The sequence below is a fragment of the Prionailurus viverrinus genome, chromosome X, assembly GCF_022837055.1.
Source record: "Prionailurus viverrinus isolate Anna chromosome X, UM_Priviv_1.0, whole genome shotgun sequence".
Classification (NCBI taxonomy): Eukaryota; Metazoa; Chordata; class Mammalia; order Carnivora; family Felidae; genus Prionailurus; species Prionailurus viverrinus.
This window is the reverse complement of record NC_062579.1, coordinates 82,515,920-82,533,696: the sequence shown is the minus strand read 5'-3', so window position 1 is coordinate 82,533,696 and position 17,777 is coordinate 82,515,920. Positions and strand designations below refer to the sequence as shown.

Here is a 17,777-nt window from a genome sequence, read left to right as displayed (position 1 = left end):
TGAGCCACCCAGGCACCTCTGGCATTGGTATATTTTTAAAGGTTCCCTGTGTGCAGCCAGGGCTGGGAATTGTTGGACTAAGAGATCTCTAAGGCCTCTTCTGGCTCAGATATGCTATGATTCCCTGATTCTGTAGAAGAATTTATGTGTTGAATTGTGGTATGTTTTATTTAGTGGAGATGGAAGGTTATAGTGTAGAATTGAGAAGGGAAAAAATAAACCTCTGGAGGTAACTGGCCTTTAAGAATCTGTCAGATATTTCCCCATTTCGGAAAGAGGCAGAAAGTTGAGTTAGTTCCCATAAATGACTGTTGGTCGGTCAGATCATGAGTATTTCTGAACTGTATAGGCCAAAGGGGGCCTTTATCTGCACAAAAGGAGGTTGTTAGAATAATACCACACCATGCAGTCAAGATTAGGCTGATGGCAGGGTGCGAAGGAAGACAGCGGAAGCTGGAAAACTGCCTGGCAAAGGCTGAAGAGGACTCTGGGAGGGAGTGTAAGTTAATTGAATCAACAGATCAAACAAAGCGGTTCAGTGTGTCTTCTGAAACGATCCTCTATTAGGAGTATTTTAAAGAAGATTCGTTATCTAGTTTCTATTTAAAATAAATCAGGTTTTCAAAAGAATTGTTATTGGAAGATCTGCACGTTCCAGATAACGTGCCTGGAGTAGCAGACAACTAATACTAGCAAAGGGCAGCCTTCTCTAGGATGTGCCATAACATTGTGCGACAGTGACACAAATTTGCACTTGGATTACGCACAGAGATGCACAATCTTAGGAACTGCACCATAAAATCAGCCCTTATTTCATAGATCCTCTTTGAGATAAGAGAGGAAAGCCAGATGAGCAGCCTGCTGGGGAGAGAGAATGTGAATTGCAGATACAGTGGGAACATGTCATGATCCACTCTAATAGCCCCCACAGTGTAGGGGAGAGGGGTGAGGCAGGCATTAATGCAACCCTGATACACTAGGTGAGAACCTATTGAACTTATCCTCCCCCTTCATCTCCAACTCGTTCTGCCTCTCAGCCTCTCCCTGTGTTTTCCTCCTTGTCTCATTTCTGTCTCTCCACTGCACACCCTCCCCATGCATCTTCCTTTCCCAGAGCCTCTTTTCTTCTATTTTCCCACCTTATTTTAAAAGTTTATTCATTTTGAGAAAGAGAGAGAGAGATCAGAGGAAAGCAGAGACAGACAGAGAGAGAGAGAGAGAGAGAGAGAGAGAGAGAGAGAGAATCCCAAGCAGGCTCCACACTGTTAGCACAGAGCCCAACTCGGGGCTTGAATCCACAAACCGTGAGGTCATGACTTGAGCCTAAATCAAGAGCTGGATGCTTAACCAACTGAGCCACCCAGGAGGCCTTCCCACTTTCTTCTATATCGCTTATACCTCTCTCTCCCACCCCCCTCTCCTTTCCACCAACCATCTCTCTCATCACAGAATTGTCCAGCTCTTTCAATAAGAAAACTGGGGCTCAGGCTGATTAAGTGGCTGCCCTAAGGTCACCCCTGAGTTTGAGGCAGAGCCAGGTCTAGGACCTCATTCTCTTTTTTAACTTTTTTCTTTATTAACATTTATTCATTTTTGAGAGATGGAGAGAGAGCACGAGCAGGGGAGGGGCAGAGAGAGAGGGAGACACAGAATCTGATACAGGTTCCAGGCTCCAGGTGTCAGCATAAAGCCTGATGCGGGGCTCAAACCCATGAACTATGAGATCATGACCTGAGCTGAAGTCAGGTGCTTAACCGACTGAACCACACAGGTGTCCCAGGACCTTGTTCTCTTGACTGTTAATGCTCCATGGCCTTAGTGCAAAACTGATGGACTTTAAATTACTTCTAAAAACTTTAGTGGGTAGAGTTTGATGTTTCTTCTTCTTAATTAAAAAGTGAATGATGAATGAACTATTTTATCATTCTTTCTCTTAAAACAAAAACAAAACAAAACAAATAGTGTATGTGTGGTGAAGATAAAACCTGCCCATTTTCTTCCGTTTCCTCATTATTCATGAAGTAGGACACACAGAGTCTCAATAAAAATTTGCTTATAAAGTTTGTGAGAATTATTTAAATCTTAAAACAAACACACACAAATCCCCCAAACCAAAGAAAGCCCATGAGAGAAAAGAGCAATCAAGTGGAAAGTGGAAGACCTTGGTCCTGTTACTACCTAGCTTTCTGACCTTGGGCAAGTCATTTAATCTCTTTGGACTTTAGTTTCTTTATCAAAATATGGATGGATTAGAATAGGGATATCCAAGACCCTTTCCAGCTCTCAAATTTGGTGATTTGGCTGGGAAAAAAGCTCTACTTAACTCTCTCTAAAAGCTAATAAGTCAGAGAGAAGGCTAACCCATGTCTATAATATGGCTGACTCCAGGAAGAAGGTATCAGGTACTGGGTTTTGGCAGAGTCTCAGTACTGATGTTCAGGTTGTGCACTGAACAAGGGCACCATGTCTAAGAGGGTGCTATTCACATTATAGATGTATACCAAGTTATATGAGAGTGGTGAAGGAATGGGCAAAGAGGCCCTAGTCTCCTAGCCTAGCTCTGGAACGAGGTGGGTGGGGGGTGGGAACTTCTTATACCTACATTTATACTAGCACACTTGACTATGAACATATGTAATCACTGGTAAACATATGTGCACCTGATTATATGCTATCTTGACTATTCCCTAGGAGTTTCTTGAGGTCATTCCTGTCTCCTGCCCAATAGCTTTGGAAGTCCAATTTCAGCTTCTCACCTCCACCCTTACAGCTTGACTCCAAACCTGACAAAGAGGCTCTGGGGCTTGGTGGTATGCAGAGTATCCATGCTGCTAGTGGAATGTGTTCCCTGGTATCTGGAGAATGTATGAGTAAACAAGAGTGTGGCACGTGCATGTATGTATACAGCCAGGGCTCCTGGCCAACATCACAGGGCTGCCACAGGCTGTAAAAGAATATTCTCACATATCTATTTTTTTAGTTGAGGGAAAGCACCCTTTCTTTCTTTCTTTCTTTCTTTCTTTCTTTTTTTTACTGTTTATCTTTATTTTTGAGAGAGAAAGAGAGACAGAGCCTGAGTGGGGGAGAGGCAGAGAGAGAGGGAGACAGAATCCGAAGCAGACTCTGAGCTAAGCAGGCTCCAGGTTCAGAGCTGTCCGTACAGAGCCTGATGTGGGACTCGAACCAATGAACCGTGAGATCATGACCTGAGCCAAAGTCAGACACTTAACTGACTGAGTCACCCACGTGCCCCGAAAGCACCCTTTCTAATTAGCACAAAGGTGCAATAACAACTAATAGTGACCATGGCCCAAGTAATATAGTTCCAAAGATGGTGGGAAGCTTTATTGTCCACTGGTATATCCTACACATTTGCTGACTTTGTGAATTCCCAATTAGAATTTTTTTCTTTCAGCTTAAACTTTGGCTTTGATCCTTCTAAAGGGCAAAGTCCTCTGAAGGCTACAACTTAGAGCTCATGTATGGCCCTCATGACTTCTATGATTAAATAAGTAAGTATGGTGGTGCTGAGTGGCTCAGTCAGTTAGGCATCCGACTTCGGCTCAGGTCATGATCTCAGGGTTTGTGAGTTTGAGCCCTGTGTCGGGCTCTGCACTGGTGGTGCAGAGCCTGCTTGGGATTCTCTCTCTCTGCCTTTCCCCTGCTTGTGCACTCTCTTTCTCTCTCTCAAAATAAATAAATAAACTTTAAGTGTGGGGTGGAGCTTGAGAATTGGCCTTTCTAACCGGTTTCCAGGTGATCACGAGGCAGCTGGTCTGGGGCCGCACTCACGGAATTTCTGAGCAAGAGTCTAGGAAGGCTGCCTTTCGTGCTCGACCATTCTGCCACAGACAGACACTGATCCTGGACTGCCTTGCTAGACTCTGTGGGTGCTGAGCCTGGCTGGCACAGTTTTGCCCAGTGGCTGAAGGCCTCTAGTTAAAGGGTTTCAAGCTCCTTGGCTAAAAGATGCCCTATAACACAAAGTGCGGGTGAGTAACTCAGATGCCTGCAGCTCCCATTATTAGCCTTTGCCTCTGGCAGGTCTCCAGATGCAGTACCACAGCTGGATATATTCCTTAATAAGAGAGTGGTTACACTCTCTTATTCTTGGAATTTGATTGCACAGAGCTCTCTGCTTTATTATCTCTACTCGATGACAAATTGGTGCAGCCTGAAATGGAATCTCCAGGCTATAGGTAATAGATGTGAAAGCCCTTCGAAGAGTAAAGAGCGCTGTGCAAATGTAAGGCATTATTATTATTATGGAGAAAAAGAGATCTATATTTGTATTGCTTTTTCAAAAAATTTGGGTCGGACAGAAACTAAATAGGGCTTGATGACTGATGAATCCTTGAGGCTATGCACGTAGAGGAAAGTTATCTGTCAGGCCCTGGTGTTAAAGTGAAGACAATAAGATAATTGTTGGTTTTTGACTTGACCGCAGCCTTAGCAATAGCTGCTTTGTGGTTCAAAAGTCAAAAGGACTTCTGGAAGAGTCTAGATTACTCCTATTACCACGGTGGTACATGTGTGCATCCAGATAAGAAATGTTTAAGGTACATTTAAGCCAACTGGTTTATGATTGAAGCATGAGAGTTCCCCCAAAATAGCCTGTCCCATGAGAGAAAAATGGATCAAGGTAAATGCAGACAACATTCGCTGCATTCTGTCTCCTGCCCTACATCTCCCAACACAGATGCCTCGAGGCAGTAAGAATCACAACCATCACCATTAATCGCAGAGAACCTGGTGCTACATCACTTAGCTATGAATAAAGGAAATGACCTAGCGCTTCCTGCAGTTATTGAAGGGAGGCATTGTGGAGAGAGGTATCATTGCTTTTCTGGGGTCTGCATACCTGCAGTGGTTTCCCTGTCTTTAGTTAGTTGGAGCTTACATTTAACTTCTCCGCATGGCCTCATTTTTACCTCAAACACAGAGTGTCCGTGTGGTGGAGGGTAATGGGGGAGGAACAAAGCATGTTTGAGTTGATGGTCAGATTAAAAACCCTGTGTATGGAAGAGCCTTTGCTCTGAAGGTGTTGGCAACTAAGTCTTATCACCCCCTCTTCCTTTTCTTTCCAGGGTGATTGGGTGTGGCTGAAGAAGTTCCCCTCTGGAGGTTTTGGAGACATTAAGTCCATCAAAGCACGTGCAAGTAATATGTTTGAAATGGTATGAGAAACCCTCATTTACCTACTCAAACCAATCCTTTTTCCAGAGCAATGAACACCAGCTGTTAGGAAGTCCCCTTAACAAATCAGTGCAAGGAAACTGCAGGATTGCTATTGGGTTGATATGACTGGGTGATGCTGTGAAGGAAGAATGTATGGACTCTGAAGTCAAAGGGACATGAAGGATTCAATTCTCAGCTCTACCAGTTCAGAGCTGTTTTAACTTGGGCAAGTCACCTACATTCCCTGGGCCTTACTTTCCTTGTTTGTAAAAAAAAAAAAATATATATATATATATATATATATATATATATATATATATAAATGTTTACTTCCCAAGGGTTGGTGTGAGGATTAAAAGGGAGAATACACATAAAGAATCTTGCACATTTCCTGACATATAGCTTCTTTGTAAGATAGTAGCTATTATGATTAAGTAGACAACCCACAATTATTCAAAATCTTCAGTTGCCAGGCCTGGAAAAGTCATTTTGTGATTATTTCTTGCATAAGAAAAATGATTTGCCCAGTCCCACTAATTATGTTTAAAGAGTCCTTAGATAGTTTGTTTAAGGAAGCAGTGTGTAGCTATGTCAGGGGTGATGATGATTCCTCCCAAACATTTTTTAAAAATTTATTTGAGAGAGAGAGAGAGAGAGAGAGAGAGAGAGAGGAGGAGGGAAAGAGAGAGACAGAAAGAGAGAGAATCTGAAGCAGGCTCTGTACTCAGCATGGAGCTCAACTTGGGGCTTGATCTCATGACCCTGGGATCATGATCTGAGCCAAAATCAAGAGTCCAATGCTCAACCAACTGAGCCACCCAGGCACCCCAGCTCCTCCCAAACCATTTAAAATCTTGGCACGTCCTTGAACTGTGAGTCCATAAAGATTTCCAGAGACTGTTTCTGGTTCCTTCAGACTCATGAGAGTGGGAGTTTTAGAAAGTAATGATAGATTTCTTCACATTTATGAAGCAGGCAAGTTCAAATCAATCCAAGAGGTAAGAATGATACACATCCAGAATACTGTACAAGTGAAAAAACAAAGAAAATGGAGAAATAGAAGATATGTGGCCCATGGTAGATGGAATGAACCCCAGGGGTCAGATGAGATGTTATGGTTTGGTATTTCTCTTACATGTGGTTTTGATGTCTGGAGCTGAAGGTAAAATAATGAGAGATAAATCTAGAAGGGGGACCAAAGTCAGGCTAGAATAGGAAATTCCACACTCATTTGATGATCCAGGATGCTAAATAGAGAGCTACATTCAAAGTCTGGAGCCAAACAGGGCCAAACTTGGGGGAGCTGATTAACTAGAAGTATGGAAAGAAAACAATAGGTATTGGCCCAAGGTACAGTGTGTCTGTGATTTTTGGGTAATTTTTACTTTTGATATAATTTCAAATCTACAGAAAAGGTGCAAGAATAATTAAAGGAATTCCTGTATACCCTATCCAGATTAAGCAAGTGTTTACATTTTGCCCAATTGTTTTTCATTCTCTACTTATAAATTTATGTATTATTTTTTCTGAATCATTTGAGAGTAAGGTGTAGACATCTGCCCTTCTACTTGTAAATATATCAGTGTGTATTTCCTTAAAAAAGGCATTCTTGTACATAACTATGGTATAATTATCAAAATTAGAAAATTGAATATTGATACAATAATGTTGTGTAACTAGTATCCATATTTTAATTTTATCAATGGTCATAAATACATTATAGCTAATTTTTCCCAGACCAGTTTCCAATCCAGGTTCACATATTGTGGTTAGTTGTCATGCCTCTTTAGTTGCCTTTTATCTGGAACAGTTTCTCAGCCTTTCTCTGTTTTTGTCTACACCTTGATATTTTTTATTCTATTTTTATTAAATTTTTTTTAATGTTTATTTATTTTTGACAGAGAGAGAGAGAGACAGAGCATTAGTGGGGGATGGGCCAAGAGAGAGGGAGACACAGAATCTGAAGCAGGCTCCAAGCTCTGAGCTGTCAGCACAGAGCCCAATGTGGGGCTCGAACTCACAGATTGTGAGATCATGACCTGGGCCAAAGTCAGATGCTCAACTGACTGAGCCACCCAGGCTCCTGATATTTTTTATTTAAAAAAAAAAAAAAAAAAAAAAAAAAAAATATATATATATATATATATATATTTATTTATTTCATTTTATTTATTTTTGAGAGAGAGCACACGAGTGACTGAAGGGGAGAGAGAAAGGGAGACAGAGAGAATCCCACGAGGTTCAGAGACAGAGGGAGAGAGAGAGAGTACAGAGCCCATAATGGGGCTCAAGCTCACCCATTGCAGGGCTCAACCTCCTAAACTGTGAGATGATGACCTGAGCCAAAGTTGGATGCTTAACCTACTGAGCCACCTAGGTGCCCCTTCACCTTGATATTTTTGAAGACTTCAGGTCAGTTATTTGATAGGTGGTCCCTCAATTTGGGTTTATCCCGTGTTCCTCATGGTTTGATTTAGGTTATGCATCTTCAACCAAAAGACTACAGAAGTGATGCATTGTCCTTTTCAAAGTGCTTTTTATTAGGAGGCACACAATATCAGTTGTCCCATTATTGGTGATGTTAATTTTGATTACTTAGTTTAGGTGGTTTCAAAATCTACTAGATTTCTCCACTATAGAGTTACTGGGTTTTTTCCCCACTGTAATTCATACATAATCTGTAAACAGATACTTCAAGTTTGTGTAAATATCTTGTTTTTCTTCAAACTTTTGCCCACTAGTTTCCTATGTTCTTTTTATGTTTATTGGTTGGTATTGTATTATAAGAAAGAGCCTTACCTTCTCTACCATTTATTTATTTATTCGTAGATTTATATCAGTGTGCATGTATGGGTTTTAATTGTATTCCTATCTATGTATCATTTATCTAAAACCATGAGTTCATATTTATACTTCTAATTATTATTGAATGCCACAGAGTTTATTTTGTCCTTTCCCCTTTCCTTATTGTAACTCTGTTCTTTAATGAGAAAACTGGTTCCTATTATTCTCATGACGTCTTTTTATGTGTGCCCTTACTGACTTGTGTGGCCATGTCAGGTACAGATAGCAACTCAGTTCTAGGGAGAAGGCCACAGTTTTCCAGAATTTACCATGTGAGAGGCCCTAATTCCTTTCTAGTGCTTCTATGGGGCAGGAGGCAGATCTGACTGTGCTATCACTATGCATCCAACACTGCCTTGACTACTTATGTGCCTTCATGATCTTAAAATTTTGGGACTGGATACCAGGAACCAGACTTGAAAGCAGATCTTGGGGAGCCAGCTATAGAAGAGTCGTGTACAATGAGACAGATGTTCTTGAAAGACAAACAGCTGGAGTCAGAAGGCCAAAGGACTGATGACTTTCAACACCTTTTAGGGCCCTGATTTCTGCAGAAGTATATGTAGAAAAATCAGGCCATGTCTCCCAGGCTCATGTTCTTCCCCATTGGCATATTCTCTGTACCATCTAATACCCTGGCTACTTAGTAATCTCTCTCTGTCTCTCTCTCTTTAAAAAATAAATAAATAAAACTTTAAAAAAGTTTAAAAACATTTCTTTTTTCTCTAGAAATTTCCTTTGTGTTCTTCAGTAAATTTGTGCCACCCCCCCCCCCCCCCCCAAAGACGGACCCAGTGTTCCAGGTATTTTTCCTATCTTACATTAATTTTGCTTATTCTGTAACCTCATAGAAGTAGTATCATACAACATACCAACTGATATTAATCAACGTTATTGTGTGTGTATAAATAGCTTGTTCCTCTCATTGATGAGTAGTATTCAATTGTATGATTATAGCACAATTTAATTATGCATTTTCCTATTGGTGGGCATTTTGGCAGATTCCAATTCTGACTATTGTGAATGTAGCTGCTATAAATATGCTTTATGCACGTCTCTCTTTTATTTTACAAGTCTTTTTATGGACACATTTTAATTTCTCTTGGTTAAACACCTAGGAGTGGAATTTCTATGTTAACGTATAGTGTACAGTTAAGTTTATAAGACACTATCAAACCTTTTCCCATTTTGATTTCCTGCATGCAAGTTGTAAGAGTTCCCTTTGCTCTACATCATCAGCAATATTTGTTACTGTCAGTCTTCATAGTTTTAGCCATTCTACTGGATTTATAGGGGTATCTCAATGTTGTTTTTTAAATTTTATTTTATTAAGTAATCTCTATGCGGAAGGTAGGGCTATAAGCTCATGACCCTGAGATCAAGAGTCAACATGTTCTACCAACTGAGCCAGCCAGGTGCCCCCTCATTGTTTTGTTTTTTAATATTTATTTTTAATTATGATAAAAACATAACACAGTGTACCATTTCTAAGTATATAGTTCAGTAGTGTTAAGTATGTTTACATTACTTTGCAACAGATTATCACAACTTTTTCACCTCACAAATCTGAAACTCTGTATCCATTAAACAACTCCCCTTACCCACTCCCTCCTTGTAACTCCTTGTAACCACTATTCTATTTTCTGTCTCTGTGAATTTAGCTATCTCATGTAAGTGGAATCATACAGCCTTTGTCTTTTTGTGGCCAGCTCATTTCACATAGTATCATTGTGTTTTTAAAATATATTTTTTATTCAGGTTTAATTAGATGTTTTACTCAATGATTTTTGACAGTTGCATATATCTGTGCAACCACTCCCCAAAACAAAATGTAGAGTGTCCATCATCCTAGAAAGTTTCCTTGTTTCCCTTGTCAGTCATTGCTCCTACCCCTACTCAACCTAGTGGTTGTCAGAAAAGGCAACCACTTTTCTGATTTCTATCATCATAAATTAGTATTTTTTTCTGTTCTTTGATTTCATATAAATAGGATAATACAGCACGTACTATTATGTGCCTGGTTTTTCTCCCTCAACATAGTGGCTTTTAAGATTAATTCATGTTTTTGAAGGTAATAGTAGTTCATTTTCTAAAATTGCTGAGTAGTATTTCATTTTATAAATGTATCACAGTTTATCATTCTCCTGTTGATGAACATTTGGCTACTTTCTAGTTTTTTTGGTGTAATGTATAAGGCAACTATACTCTTTTTAATTGTGAAAAAACGCAAAAGTACCATTTTAACTTTTTTTATGATGAATCAACTTTAGTTTCAGTTTCAGGTATAGAATTTAGTGATTCATCACTTACATAAAACACCCAGTGCTCATTACAAGTGCCTCCTTAACTATTTTTAAATACACAGTTCAGGCCTGTTAAGTATATTTTCACATTGTTGTTAAATAGATCTCCAGAACTTTTTAATCTTGCAAATCTGAAACTCTGTATTCATTAAGCAACAACTCTCTTTTTCCCCTCCCCCCAAATCCTGCTGACCACCATTCTGTTTTCTGTTTCTGTGAATCTGACTACTCTAGAAACCTTATATAAGAGGAATCACATAGCATTTGTCTTTTTGTGACTGGTTTATTCCATGCAGCATAATGTCTTCGAGATTCATCCTTGTGGTAATATGTGACTGGATTTCCTTCCTTCTTAGGGCTGAATAATACACCATTGTATGTTATTCACTCATTTCTTGGTGGACACTTTGGTTGGCTCCCCTTCTTGGCTACTGTGAATAGTGCTGCTCTGAATATGGGTGTGCAAATATCTCTCTGACACCCTGCTTTCAATTCTTTGGATATATACCCAGAAGTAGGATTACTGATTCATATAGCAGCTCTATTTTTAATTGTTTGAGGAATATTCATACAATTTTCCATAGTGGTTGCACCATTTAGTTACAATCCTATCAATAGTACACAAGGCTTCCAATTTCTCCATTGCCTTGCCAATGCTTGTTATTTTCTGTTTTTTGTTTTTTGTTTTTTTTTTTTTGCTTTTTTTTTTAATAGTAGCCACCCTAGTGGGCCTGACATGATATATCATTGTTGTTTTGATTTCTGCTTCTCTGATGATTAGTGATATTGAACATCTTTTAATAGGCAACTATAAATATTTTATAAGTATTTTTGTTAACATATGTTTTCACTCCTCTTGGGTAAATACTTAAGAATGGACTAACTGAGGGGCACCTGGCTGAGTCTGTAGAGCATGTGACTCTTGATCTCAGGGTTGTGAGTGTGAGCCCTATGTTGGGGGTAGAGATCACTTATGAAAATAAAATCTTAAAAAAATAGACTAGATGAGTTGTACAGCAGAGACAAATGTAACTTTATATGAAACATCCAAACAGTTCTTCTAATTAATTGGTTATAATATTTTACACTCCTTGCAGAAGCATATGGATGTTCCATTTGCTCTAAATTCTCAGCAGCACCTGTCTTTGATATTTGCCTTTCTGGTGTGTGTGAAGTGGTATCTTATTGTGGTTTTAATTTGCATTTTGTTGGTGGCTAAAGTTGTGAAACACTTTTTCATATGTTTATAATTTATTTGTGTATCTTCTTTTGTAAATTGCCCATTCAACTTTTTGCCATTTAATACAAAATTGCTGGGTTGTTTTTTTTTTTTGGTCTTTTAATTTTTGATTCAGAGACATTCTTCATGTATCCTAGATATAAACCTTTGGTCAGATATATGTTTTACACTATTTTTTCTAAGTCTGTGGCTTATTTGTTTTCTTAGTGGCATTTCTTGATGAGCAAAATTTTCAATTTTGAAGAAGTTCAGTTTATTATTTTATTTTATTGCCCAGAAATCCTTGCCTATTCCAAGAGTCTAGATTTAGGATGATGACCCATCTTGAATTACTTTTTTGTGTATGGACTGAGAAAATGATCAAGGTTCATTGCTTTTCCATAGAGATATCCAATGTTCCTTGACAACTGCTTTAAAAAAGCTTTCCTTTCTCCATTGAGTTAACTTTTCAATTTGGTAAAAATTAACTGACTATATATGTGTAGGTATATTTTTGGACTCTCTACTCTGTTATATTAACTCATTAATGTACTCTACTGCCAATATCACACTACTTAATTACCAGAGCTCTAGAGTAAGTCCTAAAGTCAAGTGGTGTAAACTCCTCCAACTTGTTCTTTTTCAAGATTGTTTGGATAGTGTAGTTCATTTTAATTTTCAATAAATCCTAGAATCAGCTTCTATTACTTAAGCAAAACCTTCTGGAACTTTTGATAGGAAGTGTATGAATCTGTAAATCAACTTAGGAATGATGGACATCTTAACAATATTGAATTTTCCAGTCCATTAACGTGGTATAGATCTTCATTTATTTACATTTTCTTTAATTTTTCTCATCAGTGTTTTGATGTTTTCACACTGTATTGAGTAGAAATGATGAAGAAAGACATCCATGCCTTGGTCTTTGCCCGAGAGGAAAATGATTTAATGTTTTACTCTTGGGTTTGATGTTACCTGAAGGTTTTTTCACACATGTCCCTATTTCTGATTTTCTGTGAAAATTTTTTTTAATCATGAAGATTTTTAAAAAATATATTCTCTGTCTTTAAAAGTTTATTTTTAGATTTCAAGAGTTTGACTATGATGGGTATACGTGTAGTTTTCTTTGTGTTTAATCTGTTTAGGGTTCACTGAGCTTCTTAGATGTTTAAGTTGATTTTCAAATGGCAGGAGTTTGAGTGTGATGTTCCTAGGTTGTATTTCTTCTGTTTGGGGTTCAATGAAGATATTCTTGGATATTTAAATGGAAGTCTTTCAACAAATTCAAGAAATTTGGGGCTACTATTTCTTTTTTCTTTTCTTTTTCATTCTCTCTTGTATTCATCTGAAACTGAAGTTACGTATGTGCTAGGCTGCTTGATATTATCACACAGATCCCTGCGACTCTATTCATTTTATCCCCAATCCTTTTTTCTCTGTTTTTCAGATTAGTGTATTTTTTATTGATCTCTCTTCAAGTTTATTGACTTTTCTGTCATCTCCTAAGCCAATCTAGTGAATTTTTTTAACCTCAGTTATTATATTTTCCAGCTATAGAATTTCCATTTGATTCATATTTATAGTTTCTGTTTCTCTGTGATGTTCCCTATCTGTATATTTATTTTGCATATGTTGTCTTTTAAGTCCTCAACTATTTTTGTAATATCTGCTTTAAAGTTTTTTTATGCTAGTTGCAACATCTCTATCATCTCAGGGTTGATTTCTACTGATTGCTTTTATTTTTTTGAGTATAGGTCACATTTCCCTGCTTCTTTGCATATCTAAGACTTGTTGGTTGATTGCTGAATATAACGAATGATACATTTTAGAAACTCTGGATTCTGTTATATTGCTCTGAAGAATGATTTTTTTTTTGCAGGCAGTTATCTTGGCTAGACTCAGTTTTCAACTTCTTCTCCCATGTGGTATGCAGTAACTAAAATCTCTGGTCCATACTTGCAGGTTTAGTTGTTGCCTTTTTATAGGGTCCCTGGGACTTTCCCTAAGCATGCAAAGATTAACATTCAGCCAAAGATTTGGGAAGATTAAAAAAAAAAACTTGCATTGAAGTAGAGTTGACATACACTATTATATTAATTTCAGGTGTACAACATAAAGATTCACAATTATATACTTTATTAAATGCTCACAATGATAAATGTAGTTTTGAATAAATTTTATATGTATATTTTGGGATTGAATTTTCTCTACAGCACATCACCTTCCAGGTATTCTTCCCTGACTTTCTAGGTGTCCTGTTGGCTCAAAACTTTGCCTTCTTACACCTCGAACCTGCCAGGATGCAGTTTCTGCCCTTAACTCATGTGCAGTTTGAGGTGCATGTAAAATCATAAAAACAAAACAAAACAAACACAAATGCAAATACAATTTTACCTATTTTAGTGTGCTTTTCAGGTTTAATTTTACCTCCATTTATGCTCTTGTTCACTCTCTACTGCTTTCATGGTTTTAAAAATACTGTTCCATATTTTATCAGGTTTTTCTTGTCTATGAATTATTTAAAGACATGTTCCATTGTCTTCTGTCTTCCATTGTTGCTGTCTCTTCAAATATCTAGTAATTTTTTTTATTATGTGGGTAGATATTTTATATAAAGACACTGTAGAGGCTCCAGGTAATATGTTCTACCAATGAGGGTTTTTTCTTTTCATCTGTTAGGTGGGTAGGGTGAGGGAGTAATCACATTAATTTAATCAGAGACTGAGCTGAATTGAAGGTGTGTTGTAGTTTTAATTAGACTCAATACACCTCTAGTCCTGTTATGTTTCCCAAGCCTGTCCCTTGAAAAGCCTGAAGAGCTCTGTATTCTTCACTTTGAAAGATTAGTATGTTCAGACTATGCTTCGTATCCTTTGGTCTTTACTCTTTGGCCTCTACCCTTACCCCATGATGCTTCTAGGTTTGGCAAATATCTTGAGGAAAACACCAGCCATGTGTTTGTGGCAACTTTGTGTCTTAAATATTAGGAGACTAAAGGAGGTTTCAGCCCACTTTATAGAAGCTTCCTAGTCTTCTATATAGCCTCCAAACTCAGAATATATACTGTGTGTGCGGGGGAGCCAGCTCACATTTAGGTCTCCTGAAGTTTATTAATTGTCATGCCAGTACTCCACAATTGCTGAAACTTTGCTGATTTTCTTTTTCTCAGAAAAACCCTTCTGGTAGGCTAAACCTGATCTTCAGCCTGTGTTAAGGATTAGCAAATGTCCCCAAGGAAGAAAATGGCTGGCAGCAGTCTCCTTATCTCAGAAGGGCTCCTGCCCCCCCTCAATTTTAGGTCCTATTTTTTTTTTTTTGCTTCTACATATCCTCATGGTCTTTTAAAATATGATATTTTTGCAATTTATCTGGCTTTTTAATGTTATGGTATCAGGAATGGTAGTCTGACATGACTTACTACATCCTACATGGTATAGAAATCCCTCTAATTGCTATTAATATAAAGAAAAAGCTATTTAAAATGGTCTATTAGATCCTCCATGGTCTGGTTCTCCCTTGCCTCTTCATCCTTATCTCATACCACAATATTTCCCTTGTCCTCTCTGTGTCAGCCACACTGACTTTTTTTCAGTCCCTGGATTGATATGCTCCTAGCACAGAGCCTTTTCACATGCTATTTCAGTCTCTGGAACACTTTTCTCTCTTTTCTTTGTCTGGTTAATTCCACTGATCTTTTAACTCCCAACTCAATTGTCACTTTCCAGGAACCCTCCCTCAACCTCTCTGATTAGTCAAAGCCCCAATTATGCACACTTACATTATGTATCTCCCCTTTATAGGACTTGTCAGAGTTGCACATTTACATTTATTCATGTAACTATTTAATTAAGAGGTCAGGGGCCATATAATATTTTGTTCACCATTTGTCACCATCCCTAAGCTGGCTAACTCAGTGCCTAACATATAATAAGGTACTCAACACATGCTTTTTAAGTTAATAAAGTGTTACCAGCAGGAAACATAGCATCAGAAATCTACTAATACCTGGTTAATATGTTCTACACAACCATTGACCTCTAGGTGGTAAAGAGTGAATAGGTTGGTACAAGGGTAGGAGGTCTTGAACAATAGCTCTCTACATCAAAACAAAACAAAATGAAATAGAGGAAACAGACATAAGCAGCCATTTAGTCCATGGAGGTAGAAAACCTTATTGCCAAAACATGTAGCAATGGCTGATATAGCAATGGCAGGTACTGATGTGGTATTGCAGCTGCAGTGCAAGTAGGAATTATGCTGATGTTACTATGTCCCAGAAACATTTTCAAGCAGTTAAAGCTATATTTAAGACCACTTAAGCTAATGCTTGACTCAGGACCAGTTTTTTTTCTGGTGATTGAATGCTTAAAGTTTTTATGTAGGTGCAGTACTAACAAACATCTTGGGAGACAGGACAATTGAAGTCTTGAACATTTGATGGCAACCACTTAGGGACATATTATTGAAGGGGTGAGGTACATGATTGCCCAGGAAATGTTGAGATGACCATCTTGCTAAAAAAAAAGGTGTTCCAAAGATTCTTTGCTTCCTTGGGCTGTCCAGAATATCAGTAGGACATGACTGCATGTAAGTATCTACCTGGTTCCTATGTGGGCTCTTCTCTATTGGTTGTAGCTGAGGACATATGACTGTAAAGATCTAGGGAAAACCCAGGCCTGAACTTTTTCCATGCTAAGGCTCCTAATGTAAAGCTAGATGCTGTGACAAATAGACCCCTAAATATTTAATGTCTCAAACATAGAAGAAGTTTAATTCTCATCCAAATAACAGTACAATGCAGGTGTTCTTTGTTGGCAGGTGACTTCTTTCCAATATAGGGATTTGGGGACCCATATCATAAGATATGACCATCTTATGCCTCTGTCTTCTTCTAGGACACTGCCATCATCTGCATTCATCTATACAAGTGAAAAATAACATGAAAGGCATATATTTACTTCTTAAAAGCCTTAGCCTAGAAATGGCACATGTCACTTCCTCTTACATTTCACTCCTTAGAATTCAGTCATATGGCTACAGTTAGCTCCAGGGGAGACTATAAAATGTGGACTAGATGTTTTTCGAATAAGAAAAGGAAATAGATTTGTGTTGAATAGCTGGCAGACATAGACACTTTGTATTCTGTCTTCTAAAAGAGGTTTAGAACCTATAGTATTGGCTGCTTGCTCCATAAGAGATGGTACAATAAAACTTTAATAGAAAGTGCCCACTTTACTAGTGTGGGCTGAATTTCCATGTCTGTCTTAGCTGGTTTAAGCTGCATTTGTACTAAATGACTTGTCATGGGTGCCAGGCTTTTATGCTTAAAAGGCACCTTTAATGGTTAATAGCTGCCAATTCCACTAGGGATAATTTAACCTCAGCTTACATCACCCTGTTGGAGAAGTAGACTCATATTCTAAGCCAGTGTACTCCATCTCAATAAATGTCCCACTGTAGTCTCAATGCTCAACATAGAATAATTTGTGATTTAATCCTTTTCCTTATTTCCCACATGAAATGTAGGTATAATTTGTGAAATATATGTAGAATATATATATCTTTGTATATCTGTGTAAACATATTAATAGGGTAAGTTTCTATTATTAATAATTTATTGATGGTCAAATTCATCAGCTACTTTTCTGTCTTCATCTTCATCTGACTTCTCTGGTATTGATAACATTTTCCTGAAATTCTTTCTGTCATTTACCTCAGTTTCCTGAAACTCTTTCTGTGGTGTTCATAATATTGTTCTAAACAGTCTTTTCTCCACTTCCCTGGCCTTATTTCTAAGTCTATGTAGGATGTTCTTCCTTTTACCATTTTTTAAATGTTGATATTTTCCTGTTCTCTTTTTGTTCTGTAGGCTTTCCTTGGGCTATCTTAGCCACTCCCATTAATTTCATATACCATGCTTTGCATGTTTACAGTTCCTGAGTTTATTTATCCATCTAGATCAGACTTCTTTCCTGAGCTCCAAACCCTGAATATCCAACTGTCTTTGGAATAGTTCCACCTTGATGTCCCACAGGCACCTCATTCTTAACAATTCCCAAGCTGAATTAATTTGCCTTCCTCATCACCAAAATTTTGTTTTTTCATCTATTTTAGGTCAGATTCTCTAAAAGTTGAGCCTGAGAGGAGATTCTTGTTCAAATTACTCATTGCTTCAAGAGAAAGGGAGTGAGGGAAGCAGCATAGGGCAGAAGTAATAGTTCAGCAAGTATGTG

General features: G+C 38.0%; 1 protein-coding gene across 1 annotated transcript in view; it reads left to right on the top strand.

Moving 5' to 3' along the window:
- The window catches only part of GUCY2F (guanylate cyclase 2F, retinal), an 89,732-nt gene that overhangs the window by 38,235 nt on the left and 33,720 nt on the right, over positions 1-17,777 (top strand). Inside the window, exon 7 of the mRNA XM_047844265.1 lies at positions 5,088-5,177. Within this exon, the coding sequence (XP_047700221.1) occupies positions 5,088-5,177 (90 nt within the window). The remainder of the gene's footprint in view (positions 1-5,087; positions 5,178-17,777) is intronic.